The 16,862-nt window shown below is 35.3% G+C and overlaps 1 protein-coding gene across 1 annotated transcript in view; it reads left to right on the top strand.

Moving 5' to 3' along the window:
• Antxr2 (ANTXR cell adhesion molecule 2) overlaps positions 1-16,862 on the top strand; it is a 135,154-nt gene that overhangs the window by 42,584 nt on the left and 75,708 nt on the right. Inside the window, exons 11-12 of the mRNA XM_046459281.1 lie at positions 5,466-5,544; positions 15,797-15,892. Coding sequence (XP_046315237.1) covers positions 5,466-5,544; positions 15,797-15,892 — 175 coding nt within the window. The remainder of the gene's footprint in view (positions 1-5,465; positions 5,545-15,796; positions 15,893-16,862) is intronic.

The raw sequence follows: 16,862 nt of genomic DNA, 5'->3' as shown, positions 1-16,862 counted from the left end.
TTTGTATATGTGGCTTCCCTTCAGTTACATTGTAATTTGTTTTATTTTTTGCAGTCCCATTACCAAGCATACACTAGTTTGTGTGATTTTTACGAATTATTACTGCTATTATAGGCAACTAAGAAATATTTGTTTAATTAAATAGTAATAGAATGAGTGATTGAATGAATTTATTGGCAAACATTCACAAACCAATTTGAAGTGTGGTTTTAGGTTTGAGGTTTAAGCATACAGCTCAACACAGCTATAATGTTATGTTTGATCAAGATAATGTTTTATAATAGGAAGGAAACAGTACTGACATTTTTTTAATGTAAATCTACATGACATTATGTAGTAGGCATTTTTTTTTTATTATTAGTTGTTCAAAACATTACAAAGCTCTTGACATTTTTAACAAGTTAGCTTTCCATATCATCTTTATTTTTATATGACAATAACTAGAATAGAAATTCTTTAAATAAAAAGTGTTGATGTATACTTAATTGCCACTGTATATTCTTTTATATTATCTTTTTTGTTGTTAGTTTAGATCTAAAAGGTTTTTAAACATACCTTGATATTCTGAGTAATTCATTAGATAAGTACTCAAGTGTTACAGTGATTTACAGACTACCTGCTGTGTTCCAGACACTGTGTTGGACTTTCAATGTATATAATTGTATTAAACTCCCTTACCCAGAAAATCTGAAATAGATATAATTCTCCCAGATTGAGGAAGCAGAGTGATGTTGGTTCAAACTCAGGGCTCTGGTTTCCCCATGTGGGCTTAATTTATTCCCTTTTTCAATTTTATTTGATATTTGGGACAAATAAAGGTAGACTCTCCCCTTGCTTCCCACTGATGTCTGCACTTAAGTAAACATAATATTGTGTTAGTATACTGTGCCCATAATAAAATTTCTATAACTGAGATAATAAATTCCATGGTCAGAAGTGTACTAAGCAGAGGTGGAGGTTATGGAGGGATAGGAATGAACAATTCTAACAGTACTGATCAAAATTACATAAAACATGACAGAAAACATTTTATGTATATGTCACAGGCTTGGGACAAAGAATGTAAAGATACTGGGTTTAAGTTATAGAGTGAAGCAGCTTTAGTATTCCATGCCAGCAAAGGAGTAACACAGCTTTCAAATGGCACCAGATTCATGATAGTGCCAATATCATACAGCTAATTTTAAAAAATTTTTCTAAAGAAACAACCAAACTCAAAAGCAGAAGTAACTATGTATTTCATGTTTGCCACACTGCAGAGTTTTTTTTTCAAGAAAAATGCATATATATTCTTAAATATATGTTCACAAATAAATATCTTCTTGTAGCATACAGTAAATGCTGTTATAGTTAACCATGAAAGATAAGGGAATACAATAGAAGAACAGAAGACTTATACTAAACTGATGTTGATGAGAGGAATTTAAATATAAGATCCTAAAATATGGGTGAAGGATTGAGGTAGAATGGTGCAGAAGTAAAAGTGCTTTGACTATAGAGTCAGTGAGACTCAATATTTGGACAAGTTCATATTCTTGTTCAAGCTTCGTATTCTTTGTCTAGAAGATGGGATGAATGCCAGTGTCTACCCAAGTGGGCTACTGTGAGAATTAAATGAGAAAATGAATTCATGTCTAGCTCTTAGTAAGAAATCCATCAAAGCCTGTAACTGGTAGTGGTGGTGTTCATGGTAATGTTTTGATCATGGTACTACTACCTCCAGAAACATGAAGATTATATGTTTTCAAAGAAGTCTGCATGTCTGGAAGCATCATAAAGTAGATTTCCATATCTGTGGAGTTTTAACTCCATTTTATTTGAAACCAGCCACTTTAGCCCAGACTGAGATTTGAGGATAACAGTCATTTGGGTTGGCTATAGGGTTTCATCAGCATGCATTTCCACTGTAAGAAATAGTGAATTTACTTTAAAATTATATCATGTGTTCTGATTCCATTTTGGTAAGCAGAGAAATCTATAAATGCTTCCCTGCTTAGAGAACTGATTTGTTTCTGTTGAATTCTGAGTGTCAGATTATAAACAACTTCAGTCAATATCTACTGATCCCTTAAAATGGAATCAATAAAATTGCCTGTAACAAGCACATACTACTAGGAATCAAAATAATCTTTCCCCCAAATAAAATCATGTTTACTATGTTACATGATTCCTGGAACATGTTTTAAAGTAAGGGAATTAGGAAGCAGGGACAATTATTTTTGGATTCTGTTATGCTTAGTCATTAAAACAAAACAAAAAACAAAGCACTCAGTTTTGCAGAATGAGCAAGTAGATTTACATTTTCTTTTTTTAATAGGCCTCTTGGCATTCTATATCAGAGTAGTTCAGAAATTCAGTTAATTTGATTTCAGTACTCAAAATTCTCATTCTTTTCAGAATTTAGCTGAACTCTTTTTTTAAACAAAATGGTTTTAAGTGAATGTGTTACAAGAAATATTTTGTAATAGGAATATTTCTGAATCTTGTGTAAGAAATTAGCTTCAACTTCACCAATAATATCTTTCCCTGTGATTATATTCCTGTATGAATCCAAACTAAATATCACATTGAGAGGAGAAACACATTAAGGACTTTCATCATTACATCAAGCCACAGTGGTATGATGGAGAAAACTCATAGTTAGAATTGTGACTTAACTACTCAGAGCAAGGTTATTAACATTTTTGGGTCTCCTGCACCCCATCTGTAAAGTCCTACTTACTTCAAAGGCCATTTATTGTGAGGCTTAAATGAGATAATCCCCCCCCGTTAAATGCCAGCAAGGACTAAATGACACTTCTTATCTCTTTGGTATTTTTATTGAAAATCCTGCCAGCAAATTGAGGTTTCTTCTGTTTTATCCTGTCTATAGTAAGTAGTAGTTGGCATTGAAGGGTATAGAGAAGAAATCTATATCTGTACTACAGCTATTACAATAGCAAAGTTCTATACTACCACAACAAAATCCTACTAAATTAGAATAATTAGGGCTATTTGTTTTTGGCTGTTAATTCTTGGAGTTTAGAATGTTTTATGAGAATTGGAATTTAAAGTGTTAGAAAGTATAGTAGTGCATAGAAACTGTAGAAGATGTCATGTACTACTTTCTGCTTTAATGAATGTTTAGCTTTGATTACTGATTATTGTATGTTAATATAATTCACAAATTATTTTGGAATAGAGCTGTTTCCTTACCTCCTTATCATTTTTCCCTTCAATATCTCACTACAGCTATTTAAAAAAAGATCTTAATTCCAGCTGATTCCAACTAATGAATTACTAGAATTGAGTTAAAGAAATTTTAATTATTATTTGTTTTATAATTTGAAATCATTGTTTCAAAATGAAAGTTGTATTTTAGCTATGATTATTTTTTTAGCCAGGGACCCAATTATTTTCTCTTTTCTTCCTTGCCAGAATATGTTAGTGTCCTGGGACCATCTATAACAAATGTCTAGAACATGTCTCTTTTTCTATTTTTCTTTCCTTTTCACTTTCATGTTCACTTTTTCTTTTCATCTTTAAATGGTGTATTTACTTCTGATCTTTTTAAATTTTTTTTATTGGTTGTTCAAAACATTACAAAGCTCTTGACATATCATATTTCATACATTAGATTCAAGTGGGTTATGAAATCCCATTTTTACCCCAAATACAGATTGTAGAATCACATCGGTTACACATCCACATTTTTACATAATGCCATATTAGTAACTGTTGTATTCTGCTACCTTTCCTATCCTCTACTATCCCCCCTCCCCTCCCCTCCCATCTTCTCTCTCTACCCCATCTACTGTAATTCATTTCTCTCCTTGTTTTTTTTTCCCATTCCCCTCACAACCTCTTATATGTAATTTTGTATAACCATGAGGGTCTCCTTCCATTTCCATGCAATTTCCCTTTTCTCTCCCTTTTCCTCCCACCTCATGTCTCTGTTTAATGTTAATCTTTTCCTCCTGCTCTTCCTCCCTGCTCTGTTCGTAGTTGCTCTTATTATATCAAAGAAGACATTTGGCATTTGTTTTTTAGGGATTGGCTAGCTTCACTTAGCATAATCTGCTCTAATGCCATCCATTTCCCTGCAAATTCCATGATTTTGTCATTTTTTAGTGCAGAGTAATACTCCATTGTGTATAAATGCCACATTTTTTTTTATCCATTCATCTATTGAAGGGCATCTGGGTTGGTTCCACAGTCTAGCTATTGTGAATTGTGCTGCTATGAACATCGATGTGGCAGTATCCTTGTAGTACGCTCTTTTAAGGTCTTCAGGGAATAGTCCAAGAAGGGCAATAGCTGGGTCAAATGGTGGTTCCATTCCCAGCTTTCCCAGGAATCTCCATACTGCTTTCCAAATTGGCAGCATGCAATGGAGGAAGGATAGCATCTTCAACAAATGGTGCTGGGAAAACTGGAAATCCATATGCAACAAAATGAAACTGAATCCCCTTCTCTCGCCATGCACAAAAGTTAACTCAAAATGGATCAAGGAGCTTGATATCAAATCAGAGACTCTGCGTCTGATAGAAGACAAAGTTGGCTCCGATCTACGTATTGTGGGGTTGGGCTCCAAATTCCTTAATAGGACACCCATAGCACAAGAGTTAATAACAAGAATCAACAAATGGGACTTACTTAAACTAAAAAGTTTTTCTCAGCAAGAGAAACAATAAGAGAGGTAAATAGGGAGCCTACATCATGGGAACAAATATTTACTCCTCACACTTGAGATAGAGCCCTAATATCCAGAGTATACAAAGAACTCAAAAAATTAAACAATAAGATAACAAATAACCCAATCAACAAATGGGCCAAGGACCTGAACGGACACTTCTCAGAGGAGGACATACAATCAATCAACAAGTACATGAAAAAATGCTCACCATCTCTAGCAGTCAGAGAAATGCTAATCAAAACCACCCTAAGATACCATCTCACTCCAGTAAGATTGGCAGCCATTATGAAGTCAAACAACAACAAGTGCTGGCGAGGATGTGGGGAAAAGGGTACTCTTGTACATTGCTGGTGGGACTGCAAATTGGTGCGGCCAATTTGGAAAGCAGTACTTCTGATCTGATCTTCTTAAACAGTGATCTTGTGAAGACAGTAGTATCTATAGAGACAGAAAAATAAATTAACAGGGATCTAAGAATTTCTCCCTTTTAAGTTTTTTTTGAGCCTGAAATAATTTCAACATTTCTCTGAATTAGGAAATTTCTAAATGTTGTTATTTATATTAATATTTTTAAAGGAACAATTAGATCACTTAAGGAATTTTCCTCTGGCTAATTAATGTGTAAGGACTAGAATTCAGGATGTAAAAAATTGGAATAATTGATAAAAAGCTGTGGTCTTTACTCTTTAAGCATATTCTGGCCAGTTTTAAATTATATAAAGACATAAAATTTTTCAGCAATTCTTTAGTTTCTAATTTATTTTTAATTATTGTTTCATTTTTCTTTCAGAACTCTTGATGTTTCAGTGAGCTTTAATGGAGGAAAATCTATCATTTCAAGCACACTAATAGTCACAGCCACAGAATGTGTAAGTAAAAAGCTATTTTTTTTAAAATACTCTTATCCAGAAATAATTTATGGAGCCTGAGCATTGTTGCACACTACAAGAAAGAAGGCACAGACAAGAACATTGGAAGACCATGAAATTGACATAAAATTTATTTTAGGTTGTTTAAAATTTCTGTTTGATTCCCTTTTAAGGGAATTTTAAGACAGTATACATTTGATTTTGATATTTATAAAATTCAAAAGTCATTTAAAATTAAGATAAGAGAATAAAAAATGAAGAATTTTTTTCTTACAATATTAAAAGGGAATTGACAGTTTTTCTGTTTGAGGTTAGAATTTAGTAGGTGTTTATATATTTTAAAATCCTTAGTGTACTTAATGGGTGACTTTATTATTATTATTATTATTTTAGTTGTCAATGGACCTTTATTTAATTTATTTATTTATAAGTGGTGCTGAGAATCAAACCCAATACCTCACATATAGCAGGCAAGCACTCTACCACTGAGCCACAATCCCAGCCTGACTTCATTATTTTATCCATCTTAAAAGTTAGTGTTTTCTAATATGGTAGCTTGATAATATCTTAGTTTGAAATTATCATTGAGATTATGAATTTATGTTGAAATGCAAACATAATAGTTAATTTTGTGCATTTATAGAAAGATTTGATATTATATTGTTGAACATGAAAATAGGAAGCTCTAAATTAGACTGACTCCCTGGCTATTATTTTTACTTTGTAAAAAATATAAATCAAATCCAAGGTCTAAATGTTCTGATATGTAGATGCTAACCCACAGCAAAGGAGGGTGGGGAGGGGAAGAATAGAAGCTAATTGGATTATACAAAGGGGAGTGAAGGGAAAGGAGGGGGGATGGGAATAGGAAAAACAGTACAATGAATAGGTCATAACTCTCCTTTATTCATATATGAATACATGACCAGTGTAACTCCACATTATATACAACCACAAGAATGGGATCCTAATTGGAATGGGTTATACTCCATGTATATATAATATGTCAAAATATACTCTACTGTTATGTACATCTCATATTTTTATATAGTAATTCAGGAGATATCCTTCCTCAGGAACACAGTAAAACAATTGAATGCTATCTGTGTAGAGGTGGTTGTGCTTCTCATTGTACAACAGCATTTCAGGAAAAAAATATCATGTAGTTGGAAACTTGGGCCACTTTGGAACTCCCTGGATGTCTTTGTTGACATTTTTTTTTCTGTTTTGAAAATATTAGATTTGTTTAAAGTTGTTTCCCCCCTTCATCTGTAATGTGTTTTGCAATTTGTAAGTTTTGTGGATGTTGCAATTTTTAGGTTTTCTGGCTTCTCAGGATGTGGTTGGTTGAGGTTACAAATATTTGTACTGTGTAGTTTCTCAGTGCTTAGCTTCAGAAATGGCATTCTTTCTCCATCCATCTTCTTATTCTTCACCTCCAGCTATTTTAGGGAAATGGGTTTATGCTCCTGCTTTATAACCGGGTACTAGTTCCATGTGCAGGGATGCTGAGGCTGAATGACTCATTGAAATTTATTGGTTGATAATAAGAAAGGTGTATCCAGGTCTTGCTAGGTCTCAGGAGGGTATTATGACATGAGGTAGTTTTTGTTTCAGAAGAAGGAAGCTTGGTTGTGTCAGAGATAGGGAGAAGGTGAAGGGGCAAGTTGCCATATTAAATAGGGGTCAAGGTGATTCTCACTGAGAAGGTAAGATTTGAGCCAAGACTTGAGGAAGGAAAGGAAGTGAGCCCCAAAGACTATCTGATGGACAAGTGTTCCACAGACAGAGCACCTAGAACCAGGTCTCACGTGGGACAATATCTGGAAGTTTAAAAAATAGCTAGGCAATCAGTGTGGTGGAGTGGAGGTGATAGGAAGAGAGTAAGAATCTCCGGATGAGGAGAGAGAGATGGGAGGGTGCAGAGCAGGTGGGAGAATGAGTCATTATAAGGAGTTGAACTTTCTCCAGGGGAACAGGGAGGCATAATTTAATAGGATTTGAATTAACACTTTAAAAAGATCACTCTGGCTGCTGTGTGAAAATGGGCTTTACTGGTGGGGACAAAATGGAAACATTGAGCTCAACTCTGTGGCTGTTTTAGTAATCCAGGAGCTGGGAAGAGAGGTAGATGGCCCCATTGGAATGAAAACAGTGGAAGTGGGGAGAAGTAGTTGAATTTGGGATTTCTTTTTTTTTTTTTTTGTGGTGCCAGAGATCGAACCCAGGGCCTTGTGCATGTGAGGCAAGCACTTTACCAACTGAACAATATCCCCAGCTCCAAACTTGAATGTATTTTAAAGGTAGATCTCTCGGAATGCCTAGACAGGTTAGAAGTGGGGTGTGAAAACAAAAAAAGACATTAAGAATAACTGCTTGCAGCCAGAAGGATGCATTGCCATCAGATAGAGGCAGTTTCTGGAAGATGAGGAGTTCCATTTTGGTACTGTTGAGTGACAGGTATGTATGAGATAGCTAAGTGTATATGTGAGAGAGGCCCCTGAATACATAAGTCACATGCTTTAGAGAAGGGTCTGGATTGGTGGTATGATCTTGGGAGTTATAGACAGTGGGTGGAATGAAATAGGCAACAACATTCCACATGATATTTATTGGGGGAAACAAGTGGCTTTCAGGAGGTTAGAGCAGGAGAAGGAAGAGTACCAGAGAAAGATTTTGTTTTTTTTGGAGGAAGCAAGACAAACTGGTTCATAAAGGGACAGGATGTAGGTAAGAAGAGAGGTCAGGAAGCACGTTACAGAGAAAGAATAAACAGGGTATGTGTGGAAGAATTGAGAACAGAAATATTTAGTTAGAGTGGAAATAAGTGGAAGGAAAAATTGGAAATGGGAAATTTTGACTAGATCATCAGTAACTTAAAACACCACACAGAGTTTGGATGGACTCCTACAGGCCTATAGTACCCAGAATCTACTGTACAGAAATGTCAATGCTGAAATTAAAAAAAAAAAAAAGATTTTTTTTTTCATAAAGCTGGATTTACTCAATGTGAAGGAATTCTTTATTCTGTAAATTTTCTTCCTCTAATTTAAAAATATCCTTTGATTCAGGTAACAACCATAGTAATTTGTCAGCATTGACTTCTCTTTCTTCTTTCCTTCCCTTTATCCTTTTTCCTTCCCTCTCTTTCTTCATTCTATCTTCTCCTTCTTTTCCTCATATTCCTCTTCCTCCTGTATATTTGGCAGAATGCTGAGCCAGTAAGACTGTATGAGAAGCTCCATTAATTTTTTTTTAGGTTTACTGTCTTGAAAAAATCATAAAATTTGACCTCAGTAGATAACAGTGTCTTTTTAAAAGGTTTCAGACATGAATGTGATGGCAGCATTCTATTTTGGGAAGATTCCATTAGTAGTGGCCTGCAAGAAAGTTAGAATGGAAAGAAAACAAAAAGCTTTTAGGAGACAAGTGCTGGAATTTAGGCATAAAACTTTGGGTTCTGAGTTTACTTACGGTGGTAGAAACAGTACTAGAAACAATAATAGAAGTTGTATTAATGAAGAAATACATATTATAAAGTGTCTTACGGGTTTGGAATGGAATGACTCATTTCAAAATATTGAATCTCATGGTGTAAAAGAATAATACTACCTTTGGAAACATCTAAAACCAGCTGATCTTGAGATGAAGAGAATTTTTATTGTAGGTAATGCTTAGAAAGGATGGCAATGTCCAATGGGTAATTGTAGATATAACCTCAAGTTTCTGAGAAGCATCAGGACTGGAGATCAGCATTTAGGTTTCACTGTTGTTGAGGATAGAAAAAGGAAGAAAGATGGGAGAATTAGAGTTAATGGAATTTTGAAATAGGAGGAATATGTACAAACACAAATTGTACTGGACAAAAGGAAGCAAACAAGGAAGATATTGTTCAAGACTACTGGAGGAGGGAAGAGAGATTAAATGGAACTCTGTTGAAGCCAACGGCTGGAGAATTTTTAAGAGCTCTAGTGGGGGAAATTGTGGGCTACCTCTGGGTTAATTTGTCTTACTTAAAGAAAAAATAAAAAATAAGTTTTCTCCTGCCTTCCTGGCAGGAGGTAGTGCTGAAATGTAGAGCAAGGTGCCTACTGATGTTATAGATTCCTACCTTCTTCCTCTTCTGAGGTGGTATCTTCCTTGATGACTTTTCAAAAGAATGGCTTCCAGGTCCCAAAAAAGACATCCCTCCAGGATCTAAAACTGGCAAGAGGCTTTTTTTTTTTTTTGGTACTGGGAATTTAAGTTAGGGCACTTTACCACTGAGCTCCATTCCACAGCTTCTTTTACTTTTTTATTTTGAGGCAGGGTTTCACTAAGTTGCTGAGTCCACTCTATGTTGCTGAGGCTGACCTTGAACTTGAAATTCTCCTATCTCAGCTTCCTGAGTCACTGGGATTATAGGTGTGCACCAGTGTGCCCAGCTTTCCAGAGGCTCTTAAGGAGATCCATAAGCATTTCAAACTTGCAAATACAAATTTTCTAAAATAAGATTCTTTCAGAAAAGGGAGATCCCAGGCCCACAGTCAGGAACAAATCTGATCAGATTAAACTTTAAAGATTAATCAGGCTGAGGTGACAGGTAGGTTCATCTTGGTTGGTAGAATAAATGAAGAAGTGACAGAGAAGGTACAATGCAGGACATCAAGATACGGCAAAATCAGAACGTGTATCAAATAGAGAAGAAGAAGGAAGGTAGAATCCCAACATAAAGAGAAGCCAGCAGTAGGTGCCTGTGTAAGGTCACCAAGACCAGGACTGAGAAGAAGTCTGAGGGGTCACCAGAGACCTCTCTCCAGCTTCGCCTGAGGACCTAAAGCCTGCCTTTTTTTTTTGGTGATTTTTATAAGTATACTAATGATTTCAGATAATAAATATTGTAATTCACTTCATCATATTAGTGATAGTTATAGAACATTTTTTTTCCTCCTTAGATTTAACCATATTTTGTATTCAGCCTCAAATACCTCTGGTATGTGGCAGTAATATTACCATTTTATAGACATGGAAAGTGAGACTCAAGCTGATGCAGTGAACCTGCTGATTCGTACATTAAATCTCTAGTCACAGTAGAAGAGATAGTGGGTAATAGTATGATAAATACTGGGCACTGGGTTTAAATGATGTTCAGACTTTCAGGCATATTCAGATATAGAAATCAGGTAAAATGCAGTTAGCAATATTGCTTCTCATGAGGATGATGCTTTTGATTTTTACAGGTATTCAAAAACCAAACAAAATTAAACACTCTTGGTCTGGTAATTAATTAGTTGTTGTGAAAATCCCACAAACAAATAAGATCCTTTATATGCTCCAAGAGCACCTGTGGTGTAGTCCTGTTAAATAGGCAAACAGGGCTCTGAGCTCCACTTTATTTTCTTCCAGGTTTGCTCATCAGCCCTGAGATGCTGATGGTAGAACCTGCTACTTATCTTTGCTTCTTTTTATATGTGGTCTTTATACAGGGCAGGTGGCCCAAAATTATTTGCTAAGTGAGTGAATGAAATTAGTAGTATGTGTAGTTTAAATGTGGAGAAACTAAAAAATAAATTTTTAAAAATAAATAATAAAAATTTTTTAAAAAGTGGGTGAACTAAAGTTTAAGTTAAGAGATTGAAGACTGGAGTCTACAGAGGGTTTGTTTCTAAATAGTTCTTTCCCTTCATCTCTTCCAGTCTCTCTTTGTTTTTTTGTTTTTGTTTTTCGTCTGAGGAAATGAACTCACTAAGCCACATTTTTAGCCCTTTTTATATTTTATTTTTGAGACAGGGTCTTGCTAAGTTGCTGAGGCTGGCTTTAAACTTGTGATCCATATGCCTCACTCTCCCAACCTACCGGGATTACAGGTGTGTGCCACCACACCTGGTCTTATCAGTCTCTTAGATGTATCTCTGCTTAAAAAAATACAGTAAAAATGTCTTTTTTTCCCCTCTTGGAACTATTGATCTTTTATGGCCCTTTTAGAATAATAATATCAAGAACCCATTCTCTGAGCACAGATTGGGTACTGGACAGTGTGCTAAACTCTATTGCACATGTGCTAAGCACTTTCTGGCTTCATTTAATACTCACAATTGAAGAGGAAGCTGTTACTAATATGTTGATTTTACAGATGAGAAAACTGAGGAACAGAGATCAGAGAGCTATTCCAATCCTTAGGGCACATTTACGCAAACACATTAGAAGGTGCTGCTGTTAGGTGGACTAACCCCTCAGCAGGATGCATGGCTTGATGACCATAGCTTATGCTGATTGTAGCTCTTACTATTCACTTGGAGCTTGGAGACTCTGAAAGGTTAAATTTCTTGCCCAGTTTCACAATCTAGTAAGTTCTTGAATTGAAAATTGAACCCAAATCTGTTTTTTTCCCCTTGAACAAACACTTGAACAATCTGCCATTTTTTACCAGATCCAAAATTGATTTGTCTAGCACAGGGGTCAACAAACTTTTCCTGTAAAAGGCCAGATAGTAAATATTGTAGGCATTGCTGGGTGTCTGGTCTCTGTCACAACCAACTCAACTCTACCATATAGTACAAAAGCAGTCATAGACATTATGTAAATAAACAGCTGTGGCTGTGTTCAATAAAGCTGTGTATACCAAAATTTGAATTTCATGTGGCATATTCTTCTTTTGATTTTTTTCATCTATGCAATAATGCAAAAAAAAATCTTACCTGGGAGAGGTCTTAAAAAATAAATGAACTTGATTTAGCCCTTGAGCTATAGTGTACTACTCCTGATATAGAATATTCCAAAGAATCCAGTAAATAGCTCTATCACCTAGTCCATGACTCTTTTTTCTTTCCCTAACTCTTAAGTTTATGGTAACAAAATTGTAGGCACCAATTTCTCCTCTTCTATGTCTGTTTTATTCTAATGTGGCTATTGTGACTAAATTATTTTCTAGATCCATCACAACATTCATGCAATTTTGAAACTTTGAGTGATTCCTCTTTTCTATCATTACTTTGCAAATACAGTAGTGGCCCCGATTTGTTTTTATACTTCTATAATTGTCTTGGGATAATTTCAGTTGTGTTTGGGAAAGTTTTTGATTGTATATTATAACTTTCTTTTAATGAAAAAAAAAAAGGAAAAGAAATTAGATGCAGATAAAGTTCAAAAACAATGTGTTTGGATGAATAGAAAATTGGTTCCTTCTTTCCTAACATCAAGGCTTGAGGTTTGGCTTTGTCCCTATATAATCCTTAGAGGAGTTTTGACGTCAAAGCTTTGACTGGCATCTACATGCTGAGTCTCATGCTGGACTTCTCAGCTAACTTTCATACCCAAGTCTTCATAGACATCTGAAAATGTTACTTGTTCAGAACCCCTTTTTGTAAGAATGCAACATATGATCCATTGGAAGTTCATCTAACGAATGACTTTTAATTCAACACTGGCCAGTTCTCTCTGTACTGGACGATAGCTTTTCAGAGGTTTGTGTTTGACTTCTTTTCTTCAATATCCTGGGCTGTCACCCAGTTTCCTCTGACTCCAGGCTCCAGTCAGAATGGGCTTTCTCTTATTTTTACAAGAGCCACTGATTCTGCCTCCACTCCTCCCCATCCCTTCACACATCTTCAAGAGATCCTCTTAGAGCCTAACCTGCTAGGTTAGTTTCCATTTTTACAGGTTCTCACACTGCTCACACTTTTGCTGAAGGTTTCTCGCTCTCCAGTAGGCTTTGTGAGGATTTTCCCTGGTACTTGTTTAACTGCCTGGTATGTAATGAGGGCTCATCAAATATTTTTTGAATGAATGAAAAATATTTTTAACTTCCAATAACATATATTCTACTAAGTTCAGGAAAAATGATATTATTGTGCTGAATATTTATTAGGATTATGTTTTGACCTGAGTTCTATCAAAAGAGAAACATGTTTCAGTAAAAGTGAGAAGTTTCTGGTTTCTGCCCATGAGACAGATCTGGGTGTAATTTTATTCAGCTCCATAATCTTCATCAGGCTTCTTAGTCCAGGGTTTGTAGCACTGTATCTGTTCACAGGCCTAAATTTGACATGTTTGACTTTTCTTAATTTGTTTATAAAGTTATGTGAACAATGAAATTATTTCCCTTTCATATCTGACATATCCTTGCTTTGATAATGGCTCTGGCAATCAAAACAAAGGAAATGGGAAAGCTGGAATTTGTATCCAATCAATTGAGCTAATGTCTGGGATGGGTACAATCAGGAGGTGTGTCTCAGACATATATGACAAAGTTGGGTATCATTAAATTATGTGCTTCCTCTTGCTTTATTTTCTATCATGCTCCAACTTAAAATAAGATCTGTAGGTCTTGAATGTGCATATTTTAATTTTAGTTTTTTTATATAAGGCTTTGGAATAAGTAGAGATAATAGTATTGTCATAATAAATGTATATTTTTATCTGGAGAGGCATAGTGTTTTGTCAATGCTATAATAAAGGCATTTTATTTTGAGGGAAAATAAAAAAAAAAATTACGTACCTCTCAGGGTCAGCCCAGTTACTTAGTATTCCAGCTGGTGGCACAATTTTCTATCTTGTTCATGACATCTGAAAAAAATGAGCTAACTGCTAAATTTTAGCAGATTCATGTCCTGTAGTTGCATGTCTTTATTTCTGAAAAAGTGCAAATTCTAAGAAAGGAGGAACCAAATGTTCAGAACTCTTTTGAAAGTTGTGCAGCACAGCCAAATAACCTGGGTTCTCAGGTGGGAAAAGGCTGGTGGGGAATGCTTAGTTCCTTCTGCTTGTGAACAGTCATGGATTGGAGGCATCTTCATAAGACCTGGTATTTGAAGATGAGGTCAAAAATTTACACATTTATCTATGGCATACCTCAGTTTTCCATCTGCTTCTAAGTCATTCTTTTCTGTTTGTCTAGATTTTAAACCTTAATATAATTAAGCCTGTGGAGAATAGCTTGATTTTTTTTTTTATGAATATTTAGAATTATGTGTTGAAAATGCACTGTGGGTATTTCCCTAAGCAGCCTGATATATGCTCTGGACTGTTTTCTTTGGCTTTAAGACCAGAACACATAGATAGTTTCCTAAAATTTTCTATAAAAAATATTACTTTTTTTCTCTCTCTTTTTGTTCTTCCCTGAATCCTTTCTCCTAAAACCAAACAAAGCAACAAAACCAACAAAAAACCCTGAAAACCAAAACTGAACTAAAGCACAATAGGATTACTGGGAATTCCAGAGAGTGGGAAAGAGATGCTGTTCTTCTCTTGTGAACTCTCTCTATCAAAAGTAAATGCATTTGCACTCTTTTTTTTTTTTTTTTTTTGCATTTGGAGTCTTATTTCTTTGGGATTCATTCTCACTGTTAATAGTTTTTAAATGCCAGGCCTGGAGTATACGGTAGCAAGTTGATTAGACATAGCCTGTGATTTTCTAGCACTTGCAATGAATCTTGGCAGAAAAAAGAAATGAAAAAAAAGTCATAAATCTCATAATTATATTGTGAAAAGTGCTAAGGATTAAAATATTGATAAATATGAGCTGTAGAATTAGAAGGGGTACTTTCTAGCCAGAGGATCTAAGGAAGGCCTCCTGAAGAAGTGACTTCCCCTGGATCCTGTAGGATGAATAGGTGGTGGTTAGGATGAAAGGGTTACAGGCAGAGCCTAGAGCAGGTGTCTTGATGCCAGAGGAGCTTGGCAGTCAGGAAGTGAAAGGACACTCCTGTGGTTCTTGTGTAGGCAGGACTTGAACCGTTATCAGAGATCATCTGATCTGCCTTGATATATATCGGCCATTTGCCAGCAATAGTTGCTGCTGTTGACTTGTCATCTACTTAGATTTTTAAATATGCATGTTGTCTTACCATGTAAATGTACCAAGTAAATGGTGTTACATCATTATATAGTCTGGGGAAATCCTGTCTAAGGGTAATCATGCTTGAACCGAAATAATCCTTACCTAGACACAAAAGATAGGCACCATTGTCTAACCCCAAATAATGATTTTTTCCCCTACATTCCTTTATGACATTTTGAAACTGTCTGAAGCAATTTGGAAGATTTTATATTTATTATTACGTAACATAACATAACCTAACATGTATTAAATAAAATATAAATGAATTTATAGGATTTAAAGGAACATACCTGAAATTTGGTTGGGCATTATTGTGCTTTCTGTATTACTTTCTAGTATTTCCTTAAAAAAAAATGCATGTGGTATTTGACCCTAATTTTTGCTGGCTTTGTCTTTGCTGACCTAAGCTTTGTTTTTGTCTTTTCTCTACTTTAGTCTAACGGGATTGCAGCCATCATTGCTATTTTGGTGTTATTGTTACTCTTGGGCATGGGTTTGATGTGGTGGTTTTGGCCCCTTTGCTGCAAAGTGGTGAGTAAGAAGGATTTGCAACTCTACCCTTTTTAATTTATTTTTTTATTCAGTAAGTTGTAAATATGAATGAATGCCTCATTGTTCAGTAACAGCGAAGTTTCAATTAGTTACTTGAATTTTAATCATTTTACTGCTATAATAGATTTGGGAATGCATGCATGTCAACATGTATTATAAAATATCACCTAAAAAGTGTCTTAAAAATCAGGTTCATAGAAAAAAAGCATTGAGAAATGTAGGAAAGTAGTTGGAATAAAAGCATTTCCACTCAAGTACAAGAAAAATTCAAGTAAATGGGATGATTTGTTTTCTGTTGAATTCATTAAACGCAGTTGATAATGTCAGTTTTTTTTTTCTAAGTGGTTATGAATCTTTTGTTTCCTTTTTGAAGGCTCTACTCTTTCAAGATTTTTTTGTTTTCCCTCTGAAAAACATATTAGAAATAAGTCAAGTGCAGATGTTGAGGTATCTGTTAAATAGTCACTTTTGGAGTAATGACAGGTAGTTTTAATTTGTGTCATTTTTCATATTTGCATAAAACCTGTGAAGGAGTGTGGGCTTGTCTTCACCCTCTATTGCTACATGCTTGGTGACTTAAAATAACTCAAATTCATTATCTAGCAGTTGTGTAATCACAGCTCTGGTGTGGGTCTCACTGGGCTGAAAGGTGTCAGCAGGGCTGCATTCCTTTCTGCACCCCTAGGGTAGAGTCCATTCACACTCCATTCTCCAGCTTCAAGAGGCCATCCACATTTCTTGCCTCTTAGACTATTTTCTCCATCTTCAAAACCAACCATGTTTATCTCCTTGATGATTCTTCTGTATTCACATTTCCCTCTGACTCTGAACCCAGCTGGCAAAGGCCCTCCATGTTTAAGGAAACAGGTGATTAGGTTGGACACACTTGGATAATCCAGGATCATTTCCCATCTCATGGTTCTTAACCATATCTGCAAAATCCCTTTTA

The sequence above is a fragment of the Marmota monax genome, unplaced genomic scaffold (genome assembly GCF_021218885.2).
Source record: "Marmota monax isolate L192 unplaced genomic scaffold, Marmota_monax_Labrador192_F-V1.1 WCK01_AAM20220418_F8-fsc00112, whole genome shotgun sequence".
In the NCBI taxonomy this organism is placed as follows: domain Eukaryota; kingdom Metazoa; phylum Chordata; class Mammalia; order Rodentia; family Sciuridae; genus Marmota; species Marmota monax.
Note: the sequence above shows the minus strand (reverse complement) of the source record. Positions and strands in the feature narration are given on the sequence as shown.